At 45.1% G+C, this 27246-nt stretch overlaps 1 protein-coding gene across 1 annotated transcript; it reads left to right on the top strand.

Moving 5' to 3' along the window:
• The first annotated feature begins 106 nt into the window (after positions 1-106).
• On the top strand, positions 107-25427 carry LIX1L (limb and CNS expressed 1 like). Its single transcript, XM_077326534.1, has 6 exons — positions 107-491; positions 11803-11966; positions 14883-15023; positions 18008-18103; positions 19560-19637; positions 20576-25427. Exons 1-6 carry the CDS (start codon positions 164-166, stop codon positions 20816-20818), a joined length of 1050 nt encoding a protein of 349 aa, XP_077182649.1. The 5' UTR covers positions 107-163; the 3' UTR covers positions 20819-25427.
• Positions 25428-27246: the final 1819 nt, after the last annotated feature.

Genomic DNA, 27246 nt, shown 5'->3' with positions numbered 1-27246 from the left:
CACCGCGGCGATTGGAGGGAGCGCCTCCGGGCCGGCCCTCTGCGCGCCGCCATTGGAGAAGCGCTGCGGCTGCCGGGGTGATTGACAGCAGCTCGGTGCGAAGAGGCGGGGCGCGGGGCGCGGAGGTTCATTCTTCGCCCTCGGTCGGCGGCTCCGCGTTGCCATGATGATGGAGTCCCTGCGAGCCCAGCGGCTGCAGCCGGGTGTCGGGGGCACCCTGCGGGCGCTGCGGCCTGGCGTGACCGTCCCCGCGGCCTCCGCCGCCGCCTCCGCGCCCCCGCCGCCGCTGCCGCCGCCCCCGCCGCCGCTCGGGCTCAGCTTGGGGCCTCCGCCGCCGCCGCCCCCTCCGCCCTTGCCGCCGCTCCCGCCGCCGCTCCTGCCCGGCGCGGTCGGCGCCCACAGCTCCCCCGGAGGGCCGCCCGCCGTGCTGAAGGAGGCCGTCGAGGCGGTGGTCAGGAGCTTCGCCAAGCACACGCAGGGATACGGCCGCGGTGAGGAGGGAAGGGGGCGCTGGACGCCCGTCGTGCCTCTGCGGATGTGCAGAGTGCCCTTTGGCGGGGAGTGAAGGGAATGCCACGGGCAATGCCTCTTCTGCCCTTGCTCTGGGCAGAAACCAATGGGGGATTTGGGGCGTTTGCAGGTGGCTACCCAGGTTATGAAAGGAAGAAGTCATGCTTTTTTTTTTGTAGGTTGGTTTAAAAATCAGGGCAACTCTGAGCTTGTGCAGAATGCCTGCTTTTTTTTTTTAGCTGCACAAGTTTTTTGTCCTTTTAAAGGGCTTAAAAGGCGACCTGCATTCTATCTATCCATCCTTTTATTTGTTACATTTCTATATTACCCTTCCGTAAGGCTCGGATTTGAGGGCCTCTTCAACTAGCTTGCTTAAAATGGGTGGGCAAGGTGCCTCTGAACATGGGTGGAGGGCTGATCTGTCAGGACACTTTAATCAAACTCGGTGTCAGGGTGATGTTCTGGAGCAAATATTGGTGTATTCTCTTTGCTAGTAAGAATACTCAAGTGTAATGCATGTTATATAGAGGAAGAAGGGGAAACATCCTTGTTTGACTACAAAACATTTTTTTCTAGATCTGCATTCTTTTGTTCTGGTATGGCCTAGTACACTTTTTGTTTTCCAAATGCTTGAATAGTGACTGTCAAAATATGGGTAGAGACTCTCTCGCAGGTGAGCCAAGAAGTCAGGAGGGGAGAGGAGCAAGGTAAATTTGGAGAGGAAGCTCAATGGTGAAGCGGGGTTTTGCTTTTGCACAGTCTGCAGAGTAACCTAAAAAGCAGCCTGCAGCTCAGTAATGCTATGTGTGTCTAACTACTAAATTCAACAGTTGGAACATGAATTAACTGAGTATTAACTGATGTGAAAATGCTGCTTTTTTTAGGGGGGTGGTGGTGGTTGTGCTCATCCTGGACAGCACAGTAAATTTTGGAGGTTTCAGAATCAATGACTTGACAAATTTCAGGTACCAAATAGCCTTGTGAGGTAAGCGTGTTCTGTTGTCACCATATTGCAGGTGGGTAGCCGAGAGACAGGGCCTTGGTTAAGCCTGTCCCATGATGTGAGAAGTAAGCTGGGACACATTCCCTAATTCTTCTCTAGATCAGCACTCTTTTTGAACATCCAAGCCTTAGGGGAAGCCGTTTGTTGGCTCATAATCAGAACTAGCATTTTAAGCTACAGCTGACATTGTCTTGCAAGCTTTGTATGTCTTTGAATTGTTTAATATATGCAAATAATGTTGTTGGATCCTCAGTCTATATAGGACAGTTTTGTCCCTTATGCTGCATATCATCTATGCCAGGGGTTATAAGACTGGAAAAAGAACAAAAAGGGTGTATAATAAAAGTATACCCTTTTTGAAGCATAGTGGCATGTGGGCTTCTGAACAAGGGAGCTTTAGTGTTGTTAGTTCCTAATTTTGGTAGCTTGCATGGTGGAAAAGTTACAGTAATGATGGAGAAAGAGTGTCTGGAGTGCTGCCAAGTACGCTGAGGCACTGCTCTGCATGTCTCCTGCCCCCTTTGTTTTGCTAACTTGAGCTTTCAAACTGTTAGTGGGTGACACCGTATAAATTACCTTCCCAGGGGGTTGTTTACTCATGGATTTATTTTCAGGACTGCTATTTATGCTTTCCTTTTCTGTTGAAATTAGGGTGGCTTCCAAACCAAAAGTCTTAGAATTTAGTCTCAAAAGATACCAGATGAAACTAAAGCTGAATAAAAAACAGTTGTCTCGTGAGAATTTTGATTATATATGTCAGAGAGAGAATACTTGATTAGACTAGTGTTAGGGAAAGGGGTCTTTTATTCCTCACAGATTTCCTTCTCTAAGAATCCATTTTATTCCCCCCCTTTTTTCAGAATGGCTGTATTTTCTTGCAATATTTCATTTCATTATGTACTTGAATTAGGTAATTGACCTGTCTATATTGGAATGTGGTTTTTCTCCACAACTTGTAGCACGCTTTGTTCCGGGATTGCACAGAAGATCCCAGATCACTGACACCCCTGGGTGATTTCAAATTTAAGTCGCCTTTGGTTTGGGTTTTCATATGGAAGGGGATAAGGGGCTGTGAAAATTTGAGATTTTATTCAACTCTCAAGTGGATAAATATCTTTTCCTTATCCAAATGGAGGGAGTTTGTGGCTCTTTAGAATACTGATGGCTAGATAGGGGCAGCAGGTCTAGTAGACGCTGCCTTGCACATTATAAGCAGTAAGGTTTGGCAAGCAATCTGTGACATAAACTCAGTGCTGCTTTTCTGGCTCTGGAAACCTTCAAGGCCATGTGGAATCATTTAGTCTTTCCTATTTAATATGCAAGTCAGATCTGCTGTCATACACAAAGCAGGGACCAGTGTCTGTGCTCCAAGGCCATAAACAATGGATATAAATAACAGCCAAGTGGACTGTGCCTGTAAATGCCTGCAACCATGAGTAACAAATGTTAAAAATGGGCTGCTGGTTTTCTTCACAAGTTCCTCAGGCCATTTCTGTCTTACTGCTTCAAGCCACAACCTTAATTTTCTCAGAGGGACATTTTTGGATGGGTGTATTATGGCTTCCAGTTTAATACTGGCACCTCTTCTTGCTGTTAATCTCTTGCCACTGACCCTTGAAGTCACCGGTCCCTCCTCTGCAAGACGTGGGAGATGTGGGGAAGGGTAGGGGATACAGTTAGGCAGTCACTAAAATGCAGGTTAGAGAGAAGAGGAGAACTGTTTAAAAGCTTGATCTGTTGGATACAATTTCTGGTTAAGCCTCAGGAAATATCTCCTAATGAGGATGAGTTGAGAAAGTGGTGGGACACAAACTGGAGAGATGTGCCGGAACACCCTCATAAGAACCTGCAAAATAGTAAAAGTAGGGCACTGATTTTAAAAAAAAGTAGTACGGGTGTTTGCAAATACCAGTTTTGGGGAGTCTAGAATAAAGGGACCAAGCCCTCTGAAGATAGGTTGAGGGACTTGGGAATGTCCCAAGGACATTCCCAAGGAGGTTGAGAGGGGACATGATAGCCCTCTTTAAGTATTTGAAAGGTTGTCATTGGAGGAGGGCAGGATGCTGTTTCTGTTGGCTGTAGAGGAGAGGACACGCAGTAATGGGTTTAAACTACAAGTACAACGATATAGGCTAGATATCAGGGGAAAATTTTCACAGTCAGAGTACTTCAGCAGTGGAATAGGCTGCCTAATGAGGTGGTGAGCTCCCCATCACTGGCAGTCTTCAAGCAAAGGTTGGATACACATTTTTCTTGGATGCTTTAGGATGCTTAGGGCTGATCCTGCGTTGAGCAGGGGGTTGGACCAGATGGCCTGTATGGCCCCTTCCAACTTTTTGATTCTATGATAAAAATAATTAAAAACAACAACAACAACCCTTCATTCAAGATCCTTGCTGGAAGTCTGCTAACTTTATTTAGCATTTTCCTCATGCTTACAAAAAATGTTTACTGCTTATATTGCAGGATATAGTTTTACCCCAACCCAAGTTCCAAAACAGTTTGTGTGTTAAAAGTAGTCATGATGTTTCACAGTACCAAATATCCAGAGCCTGAAAATGCATATACTGATCTAGTTTAAGCCACCTTTCATCCTATGGAGCTCAAAGAGGCTTACAATATTAATGGAATAAAAAAACACACCTCCCTGTGGAGGTTGTTCCATAATCATGGAGTTGTCACTATAAAGTACCCACTCAGTAGATTTTGGGCATTTGTATGTTTACAGAAAGACAACTGGGTGCTAAGCAGTTACATTTGGGGACGTTGCATACCAATATGCAATTGTTGAGCTGTTTCTTATGCATTCTACCCCCCCCCCCAAATACAGTTGGGCTGGAAATCCCCCCCTCCCGTTTTGACAGCAAAGCTGTCCAACAGATTGGCTTTGTACAGACTAGAAAAGCACTTCATAGTGTATATATGCGTGCCATCGAGCCTTTGTTTTTGGACTATTTTCTGTGTTTTTCATTCTAACCTATTCCAGTAAAGTGAGTCTATTTTGCATATACATGGTTTATAAGAAACAAACTGCACAACTTCAGTAATCAAAACAAGTGAAGTGAAAAAGCTCACGATGGCAGTGTATGAAACCAAAGAAGAGCTAGAAAGAGAATATTCATGCATCCCTAGTTCAAACAAGGCTTGCAGCTTTCTGCAGCAGAGACAAATGAAGGGGGAAACGTTTTTGCCAGAAGACCAAAGAGAGGGACGTGATGCCCATGAAGATGACTTCTTGTTCTACCCTTTAAACACTCCCAGTCTTCAAGTGTGTGTCGTTGTATGCTGCAGTCAGGTTCAGTTTATGTATCTTGGATAGAATTACTTTTCCATAGTATTTGAAGAGCCAGACCAGTATAGAATCTCCGGAAAGCTGTTGCTTGTTAAGCTTTTTATCTGTAGTCAGTGTTTGCATACTTCAGGGCACGACTCGGCCAAGTGTTCATGGAAACCTGGACGTCGGACATCTTCTCTAGCATTCTCAATTGATCCTAGCCAAAGTAATCATTTTGGCTTTGCCTGTGCTGCTGATGCTTATTTTCCTTCATTTTGTTTTATATCAGAACCTCAGTCTGTCTTGATTTAATATATATATATATAATACACACACAAAAGACAGAAAGTGCATTCAAGCTTCCTTTGAATTCATAAACTCAGGATAGCTTGACAAATCAATTTTTTGCTGCATGTCTGTCGCTTTAAATTTTGATGCTGTTTGGGTCGTACTGACTTTAAAATAAAATCACAGAAGTACTTGGCTAATATAATTTGTCTTACTGAAATTCGAGGCAGCTTACAAAATGTACAGGTGCTGTAGGGACAGTATAAGGTATATGAGTTGCTGTCTGAGGTTAGGGCCCTGAAAGAGCTATCACAGTTCCGCAGGCCCTGTAAGATGGCACTCTGAGAGCCAGTTTGGTGTAGTGGTTAGGAGTGCGGACTTCTAATCTGGCATGCTGGGTTCGATTCTGCACTCCCCCACATGCAGCCAGCTGGGTGACCTTGGGCTCCCCACGGCACTAATAAAACTGTTCTGACCAGGCAGTGATATCAGGGCTTTCTCAGCCTCACCCACCCCACAGGGTGTCTGTTGTGGGGAGAGGAAAGGTAAGCCGCTTTGAGCCTCCTTCGGGTAGGAAAAAGCAGCATATAAGAACCAACTCTTCTTCTTCTTCTTCTGCCAGGGCTATGATTGAGGCCATGGTGGTCTAAAATCATGGGGGCTTCCCGCCCCTTCTTTGAGCCTGGTTGAAGATGGGTGGGGTGGGGCTGGAGCTTTGGCAGCTTGTTTTTTTAGGATGGTAGTTTTTAATAGTTTGTAGGGTTTTTTTAATTTTTAGGATGTTTTAATCTGTTTGTGAACGTTTTTATCTATTGATGTAAACCGCCCCGAGGCTGCCTGCAGACAGGGCTGTAAGTCAAATGATAAACACGCATTGTAATATAATTAGCTTGCAAGGTTAGCAAACAACTCAGTATGAACACTGCAAGACGTGACATCAGAAATGGAAAAAATGACTTTATACAGAACTTATAAACCAATGCAATAAGATGAAGAAATGCATACAATAGACAGTGCCATAAGCACCCTCCCAAACAATTTTAATTTTACTACAGTTCTATCCTCTTGCTAAAAATGCTTTTGTGAATAATTCTGTTTAGCACATTCAACAGAATGACTGAAGTGTGGGAGGCTTTCTGACTCCCTCAGGCTGGCTATTCCTACCAGTGGGAACCACATTTGCAGGGTGGTACCACTGTATACAAAGCCCTGCTGACTACTTTGTTTTTCCAAAATACAAGCATTTTTGTGAAATCTAATTTACAAACAAAATGCCTGCGTTAATAGAACGGTTTTGCGGTTTTGGAAGTACAGCACTAAATTAAGTCAAGAATTGTGGCTGCCTCATATACTTACCCGCTGTCTGACCTAAAGTTCTTTCTGGAAACAGTGGTTTGCAGCACGAAAGGGGCAGCGTCTGTAACAGGAGAGCCTTGTCTGGGCTGAGAATAGAACTCTTGTGCCCAAGCTGTTTCTGTAGAGTACTTTTTGGCTGTTTTCAAGCAATGTAATAACAATTCAAGTTGGCTGTTTTGTTGAAGAACTGGTCTTGTGGTTTCTGAAGACTTAGTCTAGTGCTGTGTGTCTTAAACTCCAATCAGGGATTTCTGGGGGTCCTAAAAAGTAGTCGTTCTAAGAGTCTTTTGGTGTAGTGAGCCAGTTTGGTGTAGTGGTTGGGAGTGCGAACTTCTAATCTGGCGAGCCGGGTTTGATTCTGCGCTCCCCCACATGCAGTCAGGTGACCTTGGGCTTGCCATGGCACTGATAAAACTGTTCTGACCGAGCAGTGATATCAGGGCTCTGTCAGCCTCACCCACCTCACAGGGTGTCTGTTGTGGGGAGAGGAAAGGGAAGGCGACTTTGAGCCTCCTTCGGGTAGAGAAAAGCGGCATGTAAGAACCAACTCTTCTTCTTCTTCTCCTCCTCCTCCTCTTGTAAGGGCAAGGGGCAAGCCCCTCCAATATCTATTTGGCTAATGTGAAAACTGAATTTTTCTGGATTCTAGGAAGAGGCCTGTGGACTACATTGGGAGAATGGAATGGGGTTTCCCCTCTTTTGAATGGCAGATGCTGAAAGAGCTGCCACCATCACCCTCCATCACCTAGCTTCCAGAGTATACAAATCAATCAATCAATCAAGTACTAGTCAGAAAGCATGTTGATTGCTGGTATTCAGTGTCTCAGCCTTAGAACTTGAATTGATACATTGATTCCAATGCAAAGGACTTCAGATTAGAAGTAGTTTGTGTGATATACTCAAGGATTGCTTTTCATGTGTCAGAAAAATATGCCTGAGGAGAGCTATTTAATCTGAAGAGGTCTCCACGACATCTCATTATAGTTCCGGTAGTGCTACAGACTCGTCACCTGACAATACTGTGGGTGACCCGATGCCAGTTTTTCCTAGCAAAATCTCTTTCTTTATGGAGAACAAATGCTAAAGATGATGAAAGACCTTGACAATGATGTGTTCACTTCAGACAATCATCTGAAGGATAGAAATGTGAGTTGTTGCTATTCTAACACTCCAGAGATAGTTGTATTTCTGATCCTGGAGGGTCTTTCTGACCTCACCATTCCAATCTGGCAGAAACCAGCCTCCATTCAGGCCACCCCTGGTAAGATTGAAAATTTATACAGAGTAAAGCAGGACTCCTGTAAAGTTCTCTCTTTTTTTCCTCAAAGTGACCAAGTACAAATGAGAGGTACAGTTCTTCGATACTTAAACTAAGAGACTTGCATGCGTGTAACAATTCAGCTGCAGGGATCGCTTGTTAAGAATAATGAAATCAGAGTCCAGTAGCACCTTTAAGACCAACAAAGATTTATTCTGGGTGTGAGCTTTGAATAAATCTTTGTTGGTCTTAAAGGTGCTACTGGACTCTGAATTTATTGTGCTACTTCAGATCAACACAGCTACCCATTTGAATCTATTGTTAAGAATAAGGCTTTGTGCCTTTTTCTTTCTTTCTCTTTGGGATCTACTTTTATGTTTTACATTAACACAGGGGAAGTTGAAGTCCATACATGCGTTGGCATCCCATATAGCTTGACTGAAGAACCACATAGATTGTATGTGGTTCCTGTGAATATTCAGTTACAGTTGGGCTGTGTGTAAGAGAGAGAGAATATGAATAAAGAAACCCAGGTTTGAAAACTATCCAAACCAGAAACTTGTTGTTAGTACTTTCAGCTGGATTCCAAAGAAGTCTTTCATCAAGACCATGACTACAGTGTCTTTCCCTGATGCAGCTAATAAGTCTAAGCTTTAATGGTACCTGTGCTTTGCTCAGGACTTGCGGAGCGGAGGACATTGGCAGTTGTTTTACTAGATGTTTTCATTAGATACAAAGTATATTTCCCTCCTAATGAGGATCTGCTCGCAGAGAAATAATCCTTTTCAGATGTTTCTTTTGTGCACTCCCTATTCTGTGATCAGCAAGGAGGGTCCTACTTTTTAATAGACACTGTATTAATTTTATTAAGTTTATTTCCCCATCTTTATAGAATTCAAGACTGGCTTCGTAGGGGGCCTCCCATCCAACCACTGACCAGGCTCCAGTTTGTTTGGCTGAGCCAGTGTTGTGGTGTAGTAAGAATGTCAGACAAGAACTAAGACCTCAGTTCAGATTTGTACTCATCTTTGAAATTCATTGGGAGACATTGGCCCTGTCTAACATATTTCGCAGGACCAGCTTGGTGTAGTGGTTAAGAGCAGTGGCCTCTAATTTGGTAAACCAGGTTTGATTTCCCTCTCCACATGCAACCAGATGGGTGACATTGGGCGAGTCAGATCTCTACGAGCTCTCTCAGTCCCATCTACCTCACAGAGAATCTGTTGTGGGGAGTGGAAAAGTAGCTGATTGTAAGTCACTTTGGGTCTCCTTTGGGTAGCAAAAGGTGGGGTACAAAAAAACAGCTCTTCTTGTTTTGTTAAGATAAAATGGAGGAATACAGAGCAATGTATGTTGCTCTGAATTTGTTAGAGGAGCACTGAGATCAAAATGGATAAACCTGTCCAGTAACATGCCCTTTGACTATACCCTGAGTTCATTTTCACTTTATTCCCTGTCTGAGCATGACTAGGTAAAAGAATAGGAATTATTCTACTTAATAATAAGTAGAATCACTGGAATAAGGAACCAAGGGTGTACTGTCCAGCAGTGCACATACCTCTTTGAGTGTATTTATATTCTATGTTCAACAATTTATCTGTATTTTAATATTGTATTGAATCGTGTTGTGAGCTACCAGGGAAAGGCAGAATACAAGTGTGAAATGAAATTGTTCTTGTGATGAAAAAAATCAAGAATTCTACAGAAAGTGCTAATGTTCCCCCAGGCAAAATATGCTGAAATTTTCCAGCCATGTTGGGAGAGATGGAAATTAAATTCCATCATGGAAGCGATGCTAGTCTGTTACACTCAGTCATAGTCCTGTGGCAAAAGCTTGCACAAGCCGGGACCCGTTTCTCGAGCCAGAAATGTATGCATAGATATATATGCATAACTGTCTGTAGAGAGGTAGTTATTTGAGATCTTTGTTAAGCTGAACTCAAGTCTGTCAATACTGCATATATATTTCACCTTAGCAGCTTAACTCTGGGGGGGAACGTTTGAAAATGTCTCTGTCCTGGCCCCCACCCGGTGGAACGAGCTCCCTGACGAGATCAGGGTGCTGCCTGAACTCCCACAATTTTGCAGGGCCTGCAAAAGGGAGCTCCTCCACCAGGCATTTGCTTGAGGCTGACCGACACAACAGCATCTGCTAGTCCCCCCCCAACGCCCCCCTTACACGACTGAATATGATCCATGTAAGGGTTCCATTAAAGTTGCTATCTCAGTTGAACAGTGTTTCTGTTGGAATATTCTAGTTGATGTTATGTTGTTGTTAGTTGCAAAGTCATATCCGACCCATCATGACCCCATGGACGATGATCCTCCAGGCCTTCCTGTCCTCTACCATTCCCCGGAGTCCATTTAAGCTCACACCGACTGATTCAGTGACTCCATCCAGCCACCTCATTATCTGTCGTCCCCTTCTTCTTTTGCCCTCTATCGCTTCCAGCATTAGGCTCTTCTCCAGGGAGTCCTTCTTTCTCATGAGGTGGCCAAAGTATTTGAGTTTCATCTTCAGGATCTGGCCTTCTAAGGAGCAGTCAGGGCTGATCTCCTCTAGGACTGACCAGTTTGTTCGCCTTGCAGTCCAAGGGACTCGCAAGAGTCTTCTCCAGCACCAGAGTTCAAAAGCCTCAATTCTTTGACTCTCGGCCTTCCTTATGGTCCAACTTTCACAGCCATATATTGCAACTGGGAATACCATAGCCTTGACTAGACGCACGTTTGTTATATTTATTACTATGTTCCATGTAATTATCCCATGACGTTTTATGTAAACTGCTCAGAGCTGTACGGAAGGGCAGTATAAAAATCTAAATAAATAAATCCTTGAATAGGCCTACTCTTCGTATGACTCACTTTTTTGATCACAAAATATGCTTGTATCCATCTGAAATAATCGCAGGTCATTCAATAAAATAGTGACTTTTGTTAGAGATGTTCATGCCAATGCACATCATTTAAGCTATTATTGACCTTAACCCACCCACACTAAGTAACCATTTTTTCCTTCACATCAGAATAGAAAACGAGGCATGGCAACATCTTTCTGTTTTTATACAGCAAGAGGGTTACTATTTTTAAGGGGAGGGAAATGCTGTATGCATGCTCTGAATTACTTAAAGCCACACCCTTTGAAGGTGCCTTCATTGGGACTGTGCCTTCATTGGGACTGTCATTTGAGTATTGTACACGTATTCAGTATTGTACACAGTATTGTACACAGACTTGGCTGACTGCATCTCCCCAATGGCATTGCCCTGACGAATTCTATCATGCAAGTGATCATCTGACCTCAACCTGGGGCCAGGAGCTTTTCAGTCTTGGCCTGTACCTGATGGAATGAGCTCCCAGAAGAACTGTGGGCCCTTCAGGCCTTAGCTCCATTTTGGAGGGCCTGCAAGATGGAATAATTCTGCAAGGCCTGCAAAATGGAGCTCTTCCACCAGGGTTTCAGTCCAAACAAGTAAACCAACCATCAGTCAGAGCACAAAGGCCCCCCTCCACCATTAACTGCACCCACAGAAGAACTGAACTACAGTGCACTAAAAATATTCCATTGTTGAAGGTTAGATTGTTCCATTGATGAAGGTTAAATTCTATTTTGATGCAAGTTTCCTATTGTTAAAAATGTTATTTTTCAAATCAAGTTGCTGTTATATTGTAATGTAATATGAACGTTTCAATGTAAACTACCCTGAGTCACAAAGGAGGGCAGTATATAAATATATTGAAATAAATTAAATAACTGTGTTAAAATTTTGATTTTCTATGTAATTATTACTATGTTAACCACTCCAAGCTGGCTTGCCAGGAGGGGAAGCATATACATCTAATCTAAATAATAAATAAATAAAATAAGTAAATATTGACATAATGGTTATTGTGTCATTCTAAATTAGTTTCTTGTTAGCTCCTTTAGATTTGGATGTGTGATCTGAGAGCTTCTGGCTGTTTGATAGGTATTAATGAGTGAAATTGTGTGACTTATTCCTCTAGGAATCTAGGGGCGGAAATGAAAGTATAAAATACCAAGTCCGTTTTATTAGCTTTGCTTTGAAAAAAAAATACACATTCTCAGTTTTCTGATCCCTTTTTCTATATTTTCAGTCAACGTTGTAGAAGCTCTTCAGGAGTTTTGGCAGATGAAGCAGTCGCGTGGTGCTGATCTAAAAAACGGGGCTCTGGTGGTTTATGAGATGGTGCCATCCAACAGTCCTCCGTATGTTTGTTACGTCACTTTGCCCGGAGGGAGCTGTTTTGGCAGTTTCCAGGTTAGAACTTTTCTTCATTTAGTGTCTGCCCTGTTTTTATGCCTTCTTTATCCCTGTGCAAAATTATGGTCTGATGGAGGCTGCAGCCAGTTTATAGTGATGGTGACTCCGTATAGGGTTTTGAGGCAAGAGATGTTCAGAGGTGCTTTGCCATTGCTTGCCTTTGTATAGCAGCTCTGGTGGTCCCCCATCCAAATACTAACCAAGGATGACTCTGCTTAGCTTCTGCAATCAGGCAAGATGGGGCCAGCCTAGGCTGTCCTGGTCAGGGCTCTGATCTGATAACAATGAGCTCATTTTGAGGGCGATCCCTTTGTTACCATGTGTGAAGATGTAGGTGGCTTGACTTTCCAATTTGGCCCAAACTCACACCAAGGTGTCCTGAGCTCCTTAGAGGAAATAAATAAGACAGCTTAGATGAAGGAACATCCCACTCGTGGACTAAAGGCATAATTGGTTTTACACCCAACTAGCATTCCCAGTCAAGAAAGTGACCCACACACAGCTATAAAGGAATCTGCTGATGCAATGGCAAAGCTTCTCTACAGGTTTGGAAGTAATAGTGAGGATTTAGATGTAAAGAAAAGGAAGTTTATGGAGGAGGAATAATACAAGCATAAGACCGGAGAAATTAACCGTGGCCAAATTAAATCAAGCAGATTGTAGTAACACTCTAAACTGGAATGCCCAAACACATATGGCCATTCTGAGCAACATGTTTTACTCAAGAAGAGGAGGCAAGAGACCAAAGAGGTTGAGATAAAGAGAGAGAGGCTAAAGTAGGCACTATAGCTACCCATCGAACCATAGAGGTTTTGGTGGAGGTCCAGCTCAATATCCAGGCAGCCAGTAATCAACAAGGGAGGAGAACCAAGGAAACGTGACATATTTCAGGAGATCATCTCACAAATGCACAAAAATTGGGCAGTCTAGATCCAGCTGGAGCTCAGCAGGGCATGATTGGAGTCTGATTCTAATTAATTGAGTTCAAAACAAAATAATCCTTTTCCAGGCTTGGAAAGGGCAGGGGGACAATGTGAGCTAGCAGGCCAGCCAATCTTCAGTGGAATTAATTCCTTTTAAAAGTGCTTTGATTTTGAGAGTCTTTATGTACATTTGAGGCTTTATGTACTATAATTTTTTTAAACTATTTTTTAAAATAAAAAATCCACCAAGTGGTTGATGAAGGGATGTGGGCCCTGCACATATCAGGGACACTATCTGGTAGACATACCTGGCACATCAAAACATTTACACATCTGCTGCAACATGGCTTATCGCAAGTTGGATCCATCACAAGGAACTTGTGAAGTCCACACAAAAGCTCAGCCCCATCCCCTACTGGCTGCCATTTGTTTAACACAAAAACTTTCATTCCTGGGGTAGCAGTACCCATAAAACCATGCTTGGGGTAGGGAAATTGCTCCCCTTCCCTCTAACAGAAGAGGCTGGAGGTAGTGATTTTAACCTCTTCCCACTGCAGCTTCCTGACCCCTAGAACTGCTATTCCACATGGGTTCTTCAGTGGTGATATATTGCACTAAAACACCTGGGTAAGAATTTTGTGGGTTTTGTGTTGTAAATATTGGGAGCGTTCAAGCGTAAACAACCTATACAGGTAACTTGGCTAAAACAGAGTGCTTTCCCCACACAGTATCTTAAAATTCCAAGCTACAGAGTTCCCCTCACAATAACCATTCTCACGAAAATAAAAGCAGCCCAAGAGGACAAAAGATAACCAAAAGAAGTGTGGGCTGAGAGTCAATTGGGGATCTTTGACACATCCAGGTTACCAGAATTTTCTACTGTGTTTTCATTGTGTGCCTGGTGGCTTTCCAGTGGATTTGGTTTGGGAGCTCTGGGGAAGAATCTCCCCTTGAGAAAGGAGCAGCCATTCTTGCAGCCACATCTGGGGACACTGAAGGAGATACCCACAGGAACATGGTCTCAAGAAAGTAGACGAGCCAGATGAAGGAAGAAGGTGAAACTGATAGGGACTGTGGCTGAACATCCTGTTTTCAGATGGTGCATTTTTTGTTGTTTGGTTGTATATTTTACTTGTAAACAGTGATACCGTATATTTCAAGGAAAGTTTTCTTTTTCCAGAATTGTAATCATAGAATCATAGAGTTGGAAGGAGCCATCTAGTCCAATCCCCTGCTCTACGCAGGATCAGCCCTAAGCAATCATTTGGTGTCGGCATCCACGTATAAACTGTAAATTCAGTTCATACTTCTCAAAGAGTAACAGTAGCTGGGGAAACCAGCTTTGCTGTTTCTAAGTACCAAGAGGGTCACCACAATGCTGCAGAGGTGGTGGTGCTGGGGAATTCTGAACTTGAATTTAGGCTCTGGGGTCCAGGCAGTCAGACAGATGCACTTCCAATTATGATCCTTGTGGGATCTTACGCTGAAAATCCAGCCAAGAAGTTTTGTTTGACAGCTGCCGTTCCTTTCACAAAGTTAACTGATGGCTACTTGTAAAGTTTAATGCCCATAAATGTTCTTAGCTGCTGGTAGAAATGCATTTCCTTAAAATACAATAGAGCTCTAGTGCTGCAATTTGAAACAGACATACAAAAGAAGCAGTCTGGGATTCTGGATGGCCCCGACATCTAAAAGAAGCAGTGTTGGCTTCTCAACCACACAGTCTGCTTGGAAGGCAGCCTGGATTCCTTATAATAAGGTGGCTACATCTTGAATTTAAGCTAATTAATTTTGTTGACTTGCCATCCCAGCTATGGAGTTTCTAAAGACCCACTCCTAATGACTTCAGGATGTCAAGGAATAGCAGTGTAGCAATGCCTCATTGCAGCATAATAAATTGGGGCAGGTACCACTTTGGAGTGTCTACAAATCTAAGTGACCATGTCCTTCTGCCTGCTTTTCTGATGCCTATACTCCCCCCTTCTTCCAGTTCTGCCCCACCAAGGCTGAAGCAAGGAGGAGCGCGGCAAAAATTGCGCTAATGAATTCTGTCTTCAATGAACATCCATCCCGGAGAATCACAGATGAATTTATTGAAAAAAGTGTCTTGGAGGCCTTGGCATCTTTCAATGTAAGTACATCTGAAAGCCCTACTGATGAGAGGGGGGGGGGTGAACTCTTAAAAGTCATGTGGATTGATGGGGAGTGAAATGTGTTTTGCATCTGGAAATCCTTACGGGAGGGTTTCTAACAACTCTTGAAATGTCATGAAAATAAATTGTTAACCTTCCTTGTTTGCAGAGTTTCTTCTTGTAATACTGTTTTATAACACTACTAGCAAGAAAGCCCATTGCAACCAGGAATGCAATGGGCGCTAGGACCCAGGGGACACCAGGAGGTGTTTTTTTTTCTGCTGCGTGGAGCTGTGAAAGGCTCCGACAGGGTTTTTTTGTTTTCTGCTGCTTGGAGCTGGGAAAGGCTCCTACAGGGTTTTGTTTTCTGCTGCTTGGATCTGCGAAAGGCTCCTTCCGGGGTTTTTTTTCTGCTGCTTGGATCTGTGAAAGGCTCCTGCAGGGTTTTTTTTTTCTGCTAGCTCTCGTGGGCGTGGCGGCTTGGAGCTCCTACAGGGGTTTTTTTCCTGCTGCTTGGAGCTGGGAAAGGCTCCTTCAGGGTTTTGTTTTCTGCTGCTTGGATCTGCGAAAGGCTCCTACAGGGTTTTTTTTTCTGCTGCTTGGATCTGTGAAAGGCTCCTGCAGGGTTTTTTTTTTCTGCTAGCTCTCGTGGGCGTGCCGGCTTGGAGCTCCTACAGGGAGCTGCTGCTTGGAGCTGGGAAAGGCTCCTTCAGGGTTTTGTTTTCTGCTGCTTGGATCTGCGAAAGGCTCCTACAGGGTTTTTTGTTCTGCTGCTTGGATCTGTGAAAGGCTCCTGCAGGGTTTTTTTTTTCTGCTAGCTCTCGTGGGCGTGCCGGCTTGGAGCTCCTACAGGGGTTTTTTTTCCTGCTGCTTGGAGCTGGGAAAGGCTCCTTCAGGGTTTTGTTTTCTGCTGCTTGGATCTGCGAAAGGCTCCTACAGGGTTTTTTTTTCTGCTGCTTGGAGCTGTGAAAGGCTCCTTCCGGGGTTTTTTTTCTGCTGCTTGGAGCTGTGAAAGGCTCCTGCAGGGTTTTTTTTTTCTGCTAGCTCTCGTCGGCGCGGCGGCTTGGAGCTCCTACAGGGGTTTTTTTTTCTGCTGCCTCTCGTCGCGCTAGCGGCGAAAGGCTCCTCCGGGGGTGTTTTTTTTTTTTCTGCTGCCTCTCGTCGGCGCGGCGGCTTGGAGCTCCTACAGGGGTTTTTTTTTCTGCTGCCTCTCGTCGGCGCGGCGGCTTGGAGCTCCTACAGGGGTTTTTTTTTCTGCTGCCTCTCGTCGCGCTAGCGGCGAAAGGCTCCTCCGGGGGTGTTTTTTTTTTTTCTGCAGCTTCTCGGCGGCTGGAGTCTTGTGTTGTGTTTGCGGCGGGGGCTTCCTTGGGGCCGGCCTGACGCGGTGAGAGACGCTTCGCGCCTCTCACCACGTCAGGCCGGGAGCAACTGCGAGCCGCGCTGAGCGCGGCTCGCAGTTGCTGGGGCTGGGAATCGGAGGGACCAATCGGCAGGCGCTTCGCGCCTGCCGTTTGGTCCCTCCGGTTGTCTGTCATGAGGAAGGGTCCAATCCGGACCCTTCCTCATCCCGGACACATCCCGCCCCAGAACCCCTTACTGTTTTATTTAGTCCGTGGCGCCCGCGGCGCCACGGGCGGTGTACAGATATTTGCCCAGTTGTTGTTATGGTAACTATAGAAACTAATGTACCCTTTTGTTCATTTTGTTCTGTCCTTTTTGGAAGGGCTGTGGTTGACAGGCTTAGGGGGGAAAAAAACCTCTCCACACTTCTTTGCATCTCTGGACATTCTTATGAAGCGTAACAAATGAACCACATGGCCACTCTGCTGGGACAGCCCAGCTAGAAACATAGAATAATAAGAGTTGGAAGGGACCTCATGGGTCATCTAGTCCAACCCCCTGCACTATGCTGGACACTCACAACCCTATCGCTCATCCACTGTAACCTGCAACCCCTCTGCCTTCACAGAATCAGCCTCTCCGTCAGATGGCTATCCAGCCTCTATTTAAAAATTTCCAAAGAGAACCCACCCCCTCCCGAGTTAACCTGTTCCACTGAGAAACAGCTCTGTCAGGAACGTCTTCCGGATATTTAAATGGAATTTGTTTTGGCTTAATTTCATCCCATTGGTTCTGGTCCGTCCCTCCAGGGCAAGAGAGAACAACTCTGCTCCATCCTCTATATCAGTGGTCCCCAACCTTTTTATCACCGGGGACCAATCAACACTTGACAATTTTACTGAGGCCCGGGGGCAGGGTAGTCTTTTGCCAGGGGACGTCACCACCGCCGCCTGAGCCCCTGCTCCACTTGCTTTCCTGCCTGCGCCCCTGACTTACTGCCACCCATTGGGGGTGCTGCCAGCAGCAGCTGCGCAGCACCACGCCGAGGGGGAGCCCCAGCCATGGCGGCCACCGGAGAGCACCAAAGATGAGCTGGCGGCAGAGTGGCAGGGCAGCCCCTGAGGGAGCAGCTGGGGAGGAGGACGAGGAGGAGCCGCAGCCTGGTACCGGCTGATCTACGGACCGGTCCCGGTCCATGGACCGGGAGTTGGGGACCACTGCTCTATATGGCACCCTTTTAAATACTTGAAGATGATTATCAAATCCCCTCTCAGTCGTCTCCTTTCCAGGCTAAAGAGAGAGTGCATGTTCCTTTTGAACACATGAAGCTGCCTTATGCTGAATCAGATCCTTGGACCCTCAAGGTTAATCTTGTCTACTCAGACTGGCAGCAGCTCTCCAGGGTTTCAGGCAAAGATCTTTCATATCACCAATTGCCAAATCCTTCCACTGGATATGCCGTTATTGAACCATGGACCTTCTGAATGCCAAGCAGATGTTCTGGCATTGTGCTTTGAATAGCTGTTCCTTCAATTAGAAATTCTCAAGATGTCACAGCATGTGACAATACAACCAATCCTTTTAGACTAAAAGAATCACAGAATTCGGAAATCAGATCCCTTGAATGTTGCTTTTCTTCCAGGGCAATAGAGAAGAGGCAGATAATCCAAGCACTGGCATTGGTGCTTTCCGCTTCATGTTGGAGTCGAACAAAGGGAAGTCGATGTTGGAATTCCAGGTACTTTTGATCATTTGATTAAACGCTCATTTTTCTATTCAAAAAATGTGTGTGCCACCTTTCCTTACCAGCTCAAGGAGGCACACATCTAAACCATTATTAAACTACATCAGTAAACCAAGCTATAAAATAAAATTACATAAAGCAAATGAAGTCTTGTGGGGGCAGAATCTGCTAGCAAGGGGCAAAGTGCCCCAGGAACTTGTAAATTGCTTACTATGTGTTATCAGAGGAAATCTTGGGTGGCAGTTGCTCAGTGGCCATGCTTTGAATGCGGAGACATTTGATTAAGGTATGATCTAGGGTAAATACTCCCGTGTTTAGAGCCTGGCGTAGAGCTAGATCGTTTCTCAATGTCTGGCATCTCAACTCTCACAGTTGATGCTTCGCTTGACGATCTGCTATGAACCAGCTTCCCCAGTGCTGATGTCTCCTTTTGTTTGTCTCCCAGGAATAGTAACAGCCTGGACGCTTGACAGAGCAAGGTTTACATTAATAGCCCTGTTTACACAAAGGGACTCCATTGCTGTCTGTTCTTCCCAGCTCTCGTTTTCACGCATGGGGCTCCCGGACTTGCCTGCGAGGTTCACGGGATAGTTCTAGCACGAGCTTCAGTGTGACCTGCGCCAAGCAGTGTGGTCTTCTGCGGCTTGCCTTGACATGCCTTAACTGCTTCACACTCGTCAAGGGGCACGGAGGAGCCGTGTACGCATGACAGCACAAGCCACGAGACAGTCTGACTCTCACCCTCCTGTGTGCAGATGGATACTACCTCCCAGGAGGCAGCTGGCACTGCATTTTTTTCCCCTATACACTGACCTAACAGAGCTGTATTGTTTGAAACATGTGGAATAACACGAGGCTTTTACAAGCCCCTTGAGAAGGACAAAAATCCTCTATAAAAGTTAGGATTCTTGTCAATAGGCCAGTGATCCCTCTGCTATATCACGTTGCCTCCGAGACAATCGCCCTAAGAATATTAAAGCATGTGATAGATTTGTGTTGGATCCCAGCAGGTATTTAAGGGGCAAAAGTATTTGGGCAGGTGGATTGAAAGATCCGATATCTAGGTAGTATTTTGGAATCCTAGGCGTGGAATCTTATTCTAATGCATTGGGTTGGGCTTCTAGAAGCACGAGACCTAGTTCCTGTAGAGGAGGATGGATCTGGAGGGTCCAAGATTATAATTATAGTGCCACTCATAAATCATCCTAAAGCACTAGTGCAGGGGTAGTCAATCTGCGGCCCTCCAGATGTCCATGGACTACAATTCCCATGAGCCCCTGCTACCCCATGCACTAGTGTTTTTGTTTTGTTTTGTGGATGGGAGAAGCCTGGCGGTCTCTCTTCCTGAAAAAATGTGCATCTCCTGTGAGTGGATGTCTGTTGCATTTCCTTCCCTTTTTCTCATTAGTGTTGAAATGGTACTCAAAACTGGACTACTCTCCTTTGGCAGGAATTGATGACAGTCTTCCAACTGCTGCACTGGAACGGTAGCCTCAAAGCCATGCGAGAGAGGCAGTGCTCACGACAGGTGAGGAAAGCCTTAAAAAATTCTGACCCACGTACTAAATGGTGAGCATCCATCCCTCTTTGGATATATACATAACACCAGTAGACTCTCCCAAAGCGGCATGGGATGGTGGAAGAATGCTTCGGTCTCAGTTAATGTTTCATAGGTTACCTCTTTGCCTTTGAGAGTGAATGTGAAACTTTCCAACCAGTGTTTGTGTACCCTTAACCTTCTGATCTTGTATGGTTTGGGAACAGTTTACCACTCAATCCCTTATGAACCTGCTCGACTGCTAGGGTCATCTTCAGAAGCCCTGTTTAGGCGGGTGACAACCCAGGAAGTGGCCTTGGTTATGGTACCGAAGACCTGGAGCTCTCCCCAGGGAGATTTTCTGTCCCCTCCTGTTACTACCTTCCACCAGCAGCTGAAGACTTTTTTTTTGTGTTGTTTCATATGATTCCTCCTTCCTAACCAACATATTGTCTGTATTTTAATTCTTTGGCTGTGTGTGTGTGTGTGTGTGTGTTTTATGGTTTTAATTATGTTAGTTTGGGAGGGAGGCTGATTATAACGGCCTTAAAAATATGAACTTATCATGCATGGTTTAAGTTGTTAGTCTTCTTGGTGGCCTTCGTCAGGCCAGAAACACGGGACACCAATTATAATAAAACAAATGTGCACTCACTGTGGAGTTAGCAGACCCAGTCTCCAGAGAGGCATATGAGACCAACTTGACCGAGGATTTTCGTCAGTGCTGCAGCTTAGCTATGCATCTCAGTCCTTCCAGCTTTGTGTGGCTTTTTGGGTGCAGCTTGAGGCATGCACCGAAATTGTAAGCCTCTGTCCCATGTGGTTCTCTGCAATCAGTAGCAATATTCTCCCCAGCGCTGGAATTTGGGAAGCCACTGGTCTCCATTACTTAAACACTCATGTGCAGGTCTTCTTCCCTTCCTCTCTAGGAGGTGCTGGCTCACTACTCCCACCGTGCCCTGGATGATGACATCAGGAACCAGATGGCAACAGACTGGGTCAGTCGGGAGCAAAGCATCCCAGGGGCCCTTTCCAGGGAGCTGGCCTCAACAGAACGGGAACTGGATGGAGCCCGGCTGGCTGGGAAGGAGCTACGGTTCCACAAGGAGAAGAAAGACATCCTGATGCTGGCAGCAGGCCAGCTAGGGAACATGCACTCTTCCAACTGTTAGGCCCATAGGAGAGCCGTTCTGCTTCTCCTCTTCCCCCTCCTCCTCCACAGAGCTAGGCTGCTAAAGGGATCTGGCCTACTTTTAATAAGTTTGAGGAGGCAAAATAAGCAAATTGGTATCAGGAAATTCAGATTCTCTCCCCCCCGCAAAATATTTGCATTTATACACAAGCTGTTGAGTTTGGAGGAGGCAGATATTCCCGTTGGATTATAAAGCAATGAAGTTGGCAAATTAATTGCCTTTTTTTTTTTTTTAGTCAAAATATACATATCCATCAGTTGGTTAAAAAAACAAATATTTCAAAATCTTGCCGTTTTTGCCAACTTTTGTATTTGTTCCCTCTTCCGTTTCGGCTCTAATCTGAAACACGTTACGAGTGCGCAGATGCCCTTTTTTCACAAACTGTGTCTCGTTTGCACATATTTTAAACTTTTTGTATGCATTTCTGTATAGATTTTATACTTGGGTCGTCTCAGCTCGTGTGTTCTCTCTGCTAGAGACTTTTTTAATGAATCCGAGCAGCTTTTAAAGGTAGCCTTTCCAGTGTTAAACACTTAGACCTCTGTTTTTTCCAGGTATTGTACAGCTATCAGTATTAAATGTAAATGTAGCACTCCAAGGAGAATGCAAGCTTGTGCCACAGAGGCGGTAGATAATGACCCATTTCTTTGACATGCTCAGTATTTTCCCAGTGAACCTGACTTGAGACCCACCTCCCTTCTCTCCCTTACCTGAAAAGCACAGCCTTTAAAACACTGTTGCAGTAATCCTCCGGCTCCTGCTAGAGTTTTGTTCCCGTTGGGTTTCCTCCGTATTTGTAATTTCTCATTCTGCCAGGTACCTGTGTGCAAAATTTCCCAAAGTATTGAGGACTTGAGAATACCAAAAACTACAGTGGATTTCAAATGTCTATACATAACGTGTCTGCTATTCTCTCCTCATTTGTCCTACCTGACCCATCGAGTTGCTTTTCTAGTGACTTAAGCTCAGTGGGATCTCTGTGCCAAATTACAAGCCTTGAGGTGCTTATAGGAGTTGTCCTGACTTTGGAGAAGATTAGGCTCATCCAGTAATGCCTTTGGCATTTAAGCCTCTGTCTGTTTGCTTCTTACTGGAGTAGGTAAGCGGGTAGTTAGAAGGGCTGCTTCTAAGCCACTCAGTAGCTGATACTCCTCAAGCGGAGCCTGTGCCTCTCACGCCAGCTCATCTTTCTGAGCCTGGATTACTTTGATTGGGTTCCAGAAGATGCCGAATACTCGGTTGCCGATGGGAACCCTAGCCAGTGCAGGCTGTCATATAAGCTGCCTTGATTACCACAACAGTGTTTGTGCCAGAGTCCCAGATGCAGTCGGTTCTTCAAGAGATCGCACCAAGTTCCCAGCTCTGGCACCATTTTGCTCATATGGCTCCCATTAGCCAGTGTGTATATAAACCTCCTGTGAACTGAGACGCTTGCAATCCTTAGCGTGTCACTTGGCTACAATACCTTGTGGGTGGAATAACCCAACGTGTCTTGGGAAATCGCTGTGACAGTCTTGAGTTTGTGGTAATTAGAGCTACTTGTTGGTGGGCGAAAAAACCAACCCAACACATTCAAAAGACTGTAATGGTGTCAGGGGGAGGGAGGAAAGAGGCATTATCTTCTTTGGAGATTTTCAGATGTTGCTCAAGCAGAACATTCCTAGGTAAAAAAATCTTTTATATGTGCACTTTTTAAAGAGAGAGAGACTGAAACTAGGAGCAGGACTCTTAAGTAGAAATACTAATTGTGTATATAGCTAAAGAATGTAGATTGAAACCAGCTTCAGATTCATGGGTGATTTTGCAGGTTGTGTGTACCGATGCCTTGATTAGGATGGCCCCAGCTAAGCCTGATCTCATCCGCTCTCTGAAGCTAAGCAGAGCCAGCCCTTGTTAGTTCCTGGATGGGATGCCACCCAAGAAATCCAGGACTGCTGTGCAGAGGCAGGCAGTGGAAACTTTGCACGTTTCTTGCCGTGAAAACGCTTTCGGGCTGCCGTAAGTCATTGCAACTTGACGGCACTTTCCGCCACTGTGTCTTGATAAAAAATAGGGGAGAGGTTTGTGCAAGCAACAGCTATGGGGGAATTCTGCCACCTAGCCACCTACTCTTTTAAGTGTGCTGCACTATGAGTAGCATACCAGGCTCGCTTTGTTTGACTTTGTAGAGCATGTAGAGTAAAGAGTTCCTTTCCTAATCTTTGTTGGGCCTGTAACATACTAGCCATTCTAAGGAGCTACAGGGGAAAATGTGTTAAATAGCTGGCCGGTGATCTCTCTGAGGGTCGGTGCAACAAATGGTAAGCACTAAAATGAGACAAATATTTGCGCCCAGAGTCCTTGCCTTGTGCATTTTTGGATAGCTTAAATTTACTCTGTTTAGGAGCCACTGCTAGGATAATATCTTAATCCCTTACTTTCTCTTTTACCCCAATTTGAGATTCCAGGGAAATGGGCATTCCGCTTAGCAATGGTTGTGGTTCAGAATTTAATGTAGCTTAGGCTGTATTTACGGATGAACCCTATTGGAAAGCACAGGGCTTTCCAGGGGGAAAGTAAAGAGATTTCTTAGCATTTGAGAGTTTCCAGCTTCAAGTGGCCAGAGTCTAGCTTAGCTTCTCTCCCATTGCACATAAACCCTCCCAGTGAGGCAAGCTGGGAATTAATCACAGTGATCACACAAGCCAACAACACACTACAATATACAGGGTAGACTGAGAAGTGTTTGGGGGCTATTTAGCACGTTTTTCCCCCTTCGCACTTCCTCCATTTAGCTCAGGGTGGCATACATGGATTTCTCTTCACCATTTTTACCCTTGCAAGGTATGGTAGGCTGTCTAGCCCAGTATCACTTCGCCGTATGGCAGTATGGGGCTCTAGCCCTGGTCAGACACTAGCCCCTGGCCCACTCTGGCTGTCAGGGACATTCTTGACTCTGCACTTTTGACCTTGACATTGCAGGCAAAAAAATTTCAGGAGCGAGGATGAGAAGAAATGAAGGATGGCTACTTCGCCACATCTATCTTCCGCCATCCCCGCACAGGTCTTAAATCTCAGCAATGCTGGATTCCTATGAATCAAAAAAGGCCACGTTCCTTTAGCCCCCGTCCCATCTGTTTCCACTGGGAGATTCTTGTGTGTCCTGTTTACAGCAATAATTCTTTTTGATGCCTCTGTTCTGGGTATTTATCACAGGGATCAGTGGAGCTCTGTGCCCCTGCATAAAAGGACTATGTCTTACCTAGAGTGCCCCTGCATAAAAGGACTATCTTACCTAGAGTATACTCCTATGGTGATGCTGCATTGGTCTATTTCTGATCTCGTTCGGATGCTTTTGCCATACGTCACCTCCTCAAAAGGAGGTGACCCTGACAGGTAGACAGAGGGCAGGCAGAAAATAATGGTTAGGCACTTCTTGGGTATTTGTACAGCTCACGCGCAAAAGCGGAATGCTGTGCTGTACAGAAGCAGCACGTCATAACTTGGACTTAAAGACCAGCCGCTGAAGGCCCAGCCGCTGAAGGCCCTGGAACCAAACAGGGTAGCTGCAAAGGGCCTACAGGCCTTTCCATTAACCAACTGCAGATGTGCAAGAGACTGATGGCTCCATGTGAGGATTGTTTTCAGTACAGCTTCAGTCCTAGCCATTTTGTAATATTGGGTGCAATAAGAAGTTGATTGTGGCTTTATATTTTTGGAGCTTAATCTGTAACAGTTGGTATGTTGTGTATTTGTGTTTCAGCTTGAGTGTCAGAGGCTTGGTAAACAAACTGCGATCATACAAGTGTCCTAGATCAGGGATAGTCAACCTGTGGTCCTCCAGATGTTCATGGGCTGCAATTCCCATGACCCCCTGCCAGCAAACGCTGGCAGGGGCTCATGGGAATTGTAGTCCATGAACATCTGGAGGACCACAGGTTGACTACCCTTGTCCTAGATAGTTAATTCTGCCAAATGTACAGGTAACTCAGAGTCCTTGAGTCCAAACTGGAATTAGCTTTCAGAAGCTGGATCTCAAAGACCTCTTGACCAGACTCCCTTTTGCAGAAACAGATGGCTGTAGATGTTATGGCTATTCAAAATGAAGAGCTCAAGAATTAGCATCATTCTTTGGCCTTTAGCGCCTTGTTGTTTCTATGCCTGAGCTCCTCTGTCTCACCCTTTTTTATATATAATAATAATATACATATATATTTTTATATACAGCTTTGTGTACACAATGCTACTCATGTTAAAATGCATTTATATACTCGAATTATATCCTTCCGAAGGTTCTCAAGGGTTTTCGTTGCCCTCTCTCTCTCAGCCCTCTGCTTATTACAGATAGAAACCAGGTTTGAGTTCTGTCTGTACAAAGCAGCATTCCTGAATTTCCCTTTAAGACATGCCTGTAAATGTTACCCCTGGATAAAATTCATCTATAACCCATTCATCGTCTTTCAGTGATTTTCCAGTTTAAAGGTTATCTAAAAGTATGGTTTCACAGATGGTGTTTTTCCTGACAGTATTCTGTAAAGTCAGTACTAATTTTGTAATGTATAATTTTATACAATAAAGTAGTACCTGGGTGGATATTTCTTACACAGAACTGCATCATTTTCTTGAAAAACATTGCTCCGTTGCTTTTCAACATACCAGTCTTTTTTTTTTTTTAATGGAATCTAATCTGTGTTCCTGTTTCATTCTTCAAGAGAGGACTTTGCCATTTGGGTGTAGCAGCTTAAGAACTCCAGATACCCTATCTGCAGAAATGGTTTTATGGTCTTCAATTACAGTGTTCTCCTAATTTCCTGCAGATGGGTAGCTGTGTCACTCTAAACCAGGGGTAGTCAAACTGCGGCCCTCCAGATGTCCATGGACTACAATTCCCAGGAGCCCTTGCCAGCATTCACCAGTGAATGCTGGCAAGGGCTCCTGGGAATTGTAGTCCATGGACATCTGGAGGGCCGCAGTTTGACTACCCCTGCTCTGAACCAACAGAACAGAATCAAGAGTCCAGTAGCACCCCCACAGACTTTTCCGGGGGTATAAACTCGTGCAAGTCAAAGAGCACTTAATCAGATACTTGATCAGCATATCTGCTGAAGTGAGCTTTGACTCATGACAGCTTATGCCTTATAGAGGCTTCTGAAGGGCCGTGGCTCAATGGTAGAGCATCTGTTTGGCATGCAGATGGTCCCAAGTTCAATCCCCATTGTTTCCAGTTAAAAGGATATTGCAGTAGATGATGTATAAAACCTCTGTCTTGGATCCTGGAGAGCTGCTGCCAGTCAGAGTAGAGGATACTGACTTGGATAGACCAGGGTCTATCCCTGCTTATTATAAGGCAGCTTCATGTGTTCAAGTTTCGTTGTTCGTTGAAGGTATTACTGGTCTGAAATTTTGCTCTAATTTGAGTGATATCACACCAATTGATGGTGTGATGGTGATAGAATCAGAGAGTTGGAAGGGACCAGGGTCATCTAGTCCAAGGGTAGTCAGCCTGTGGTCCTCCAGATGTTCATGGACTACAATTCCCATGAGCCCCCTGCCAGCATCTGGAGGACCACAGGTTGACTACCCCTGAAGTCCAACCCCCTGCACAATGCGGGAACTCATAACTACCTGCCCACCCACAGTGACCTCAATTTCATGCCTCAGTGATTCCCCCCAACCAAAAATCTCCAGAATCCAGCCTGGCCTGGAGGAAATTCACCTACCACCATCCCATAGTGGCGATCAGCAATTCCCTAGGTATGCAAAGAAGGGCCACAAGAGACAAACACTGGCACATCCCTTCTTGCCCACCCACTCACCACCTGCCTGAGTTCATAAAAATCAGCATTTCTGTCAGATGACTATCTAGCCTCCGCTTAAACTTCCAGAGAAGGAGAACTCAGCACCTCTTTCGGAAGCATGTTACACTGAGGAACAGGTGTGATTTCACTTTGCTTAAAATCAATGCCCCCCCTTGCCAGCTGTGCAGCCATATAAAGTCCTATAAAATGGGTTGCACACACTAGCCATGGGGAGGTCCTGTCAGTACATTAATGCAGAAAGTTCCAAACCGGAAGTGTCCTCATCACATGCAGGTGCTCAGCCATAAGCCCCATTGACATGCATATAGACATGCATAGATTTCAATACCCTGGCAGCTGTTCCCCGTCCCTGTTGACTCTCTTCTGCTGAGGCAAACCCTTGGATTTAGCAGATGTGAGATTGGCTGGTCTAGGTAGTATTTATCGTAATTGGCTAACTGCTGAAGCAGATGGCTTTCTCCTCTTGAGCTGGAACAGCTGATGTGTAAGGATTTCCCCCATATGGCCCTGTGGAGACCTGCTTCCTTGTACTTTATGGTCCTATACCACCACCACCACCACCCTGACATTTTTGTACGAATACATCACCAGAAGGATGGTTTCCATGAA

The sequence above is a fragment of the Paroedura picta genome, chromosome 1 (assembly GCF_049243985.1).
Source record: "Paroedura picta isolate Pp20150507F chromosome 1, Ppicta_v3.0, whole genome shotgun sequence".
Taxonomy (NCBI): Eukaryota; Metazoa; Chordata; class Lepidosauria; order Squamata; family Gekkonidae; genus Paroedura; species Paroedura picta.
The sequence above is the reverse complement of the archived record's forward strand: the minus strand, read 5'-3'. Positions and strand labels throughout refer to the sequence as shown.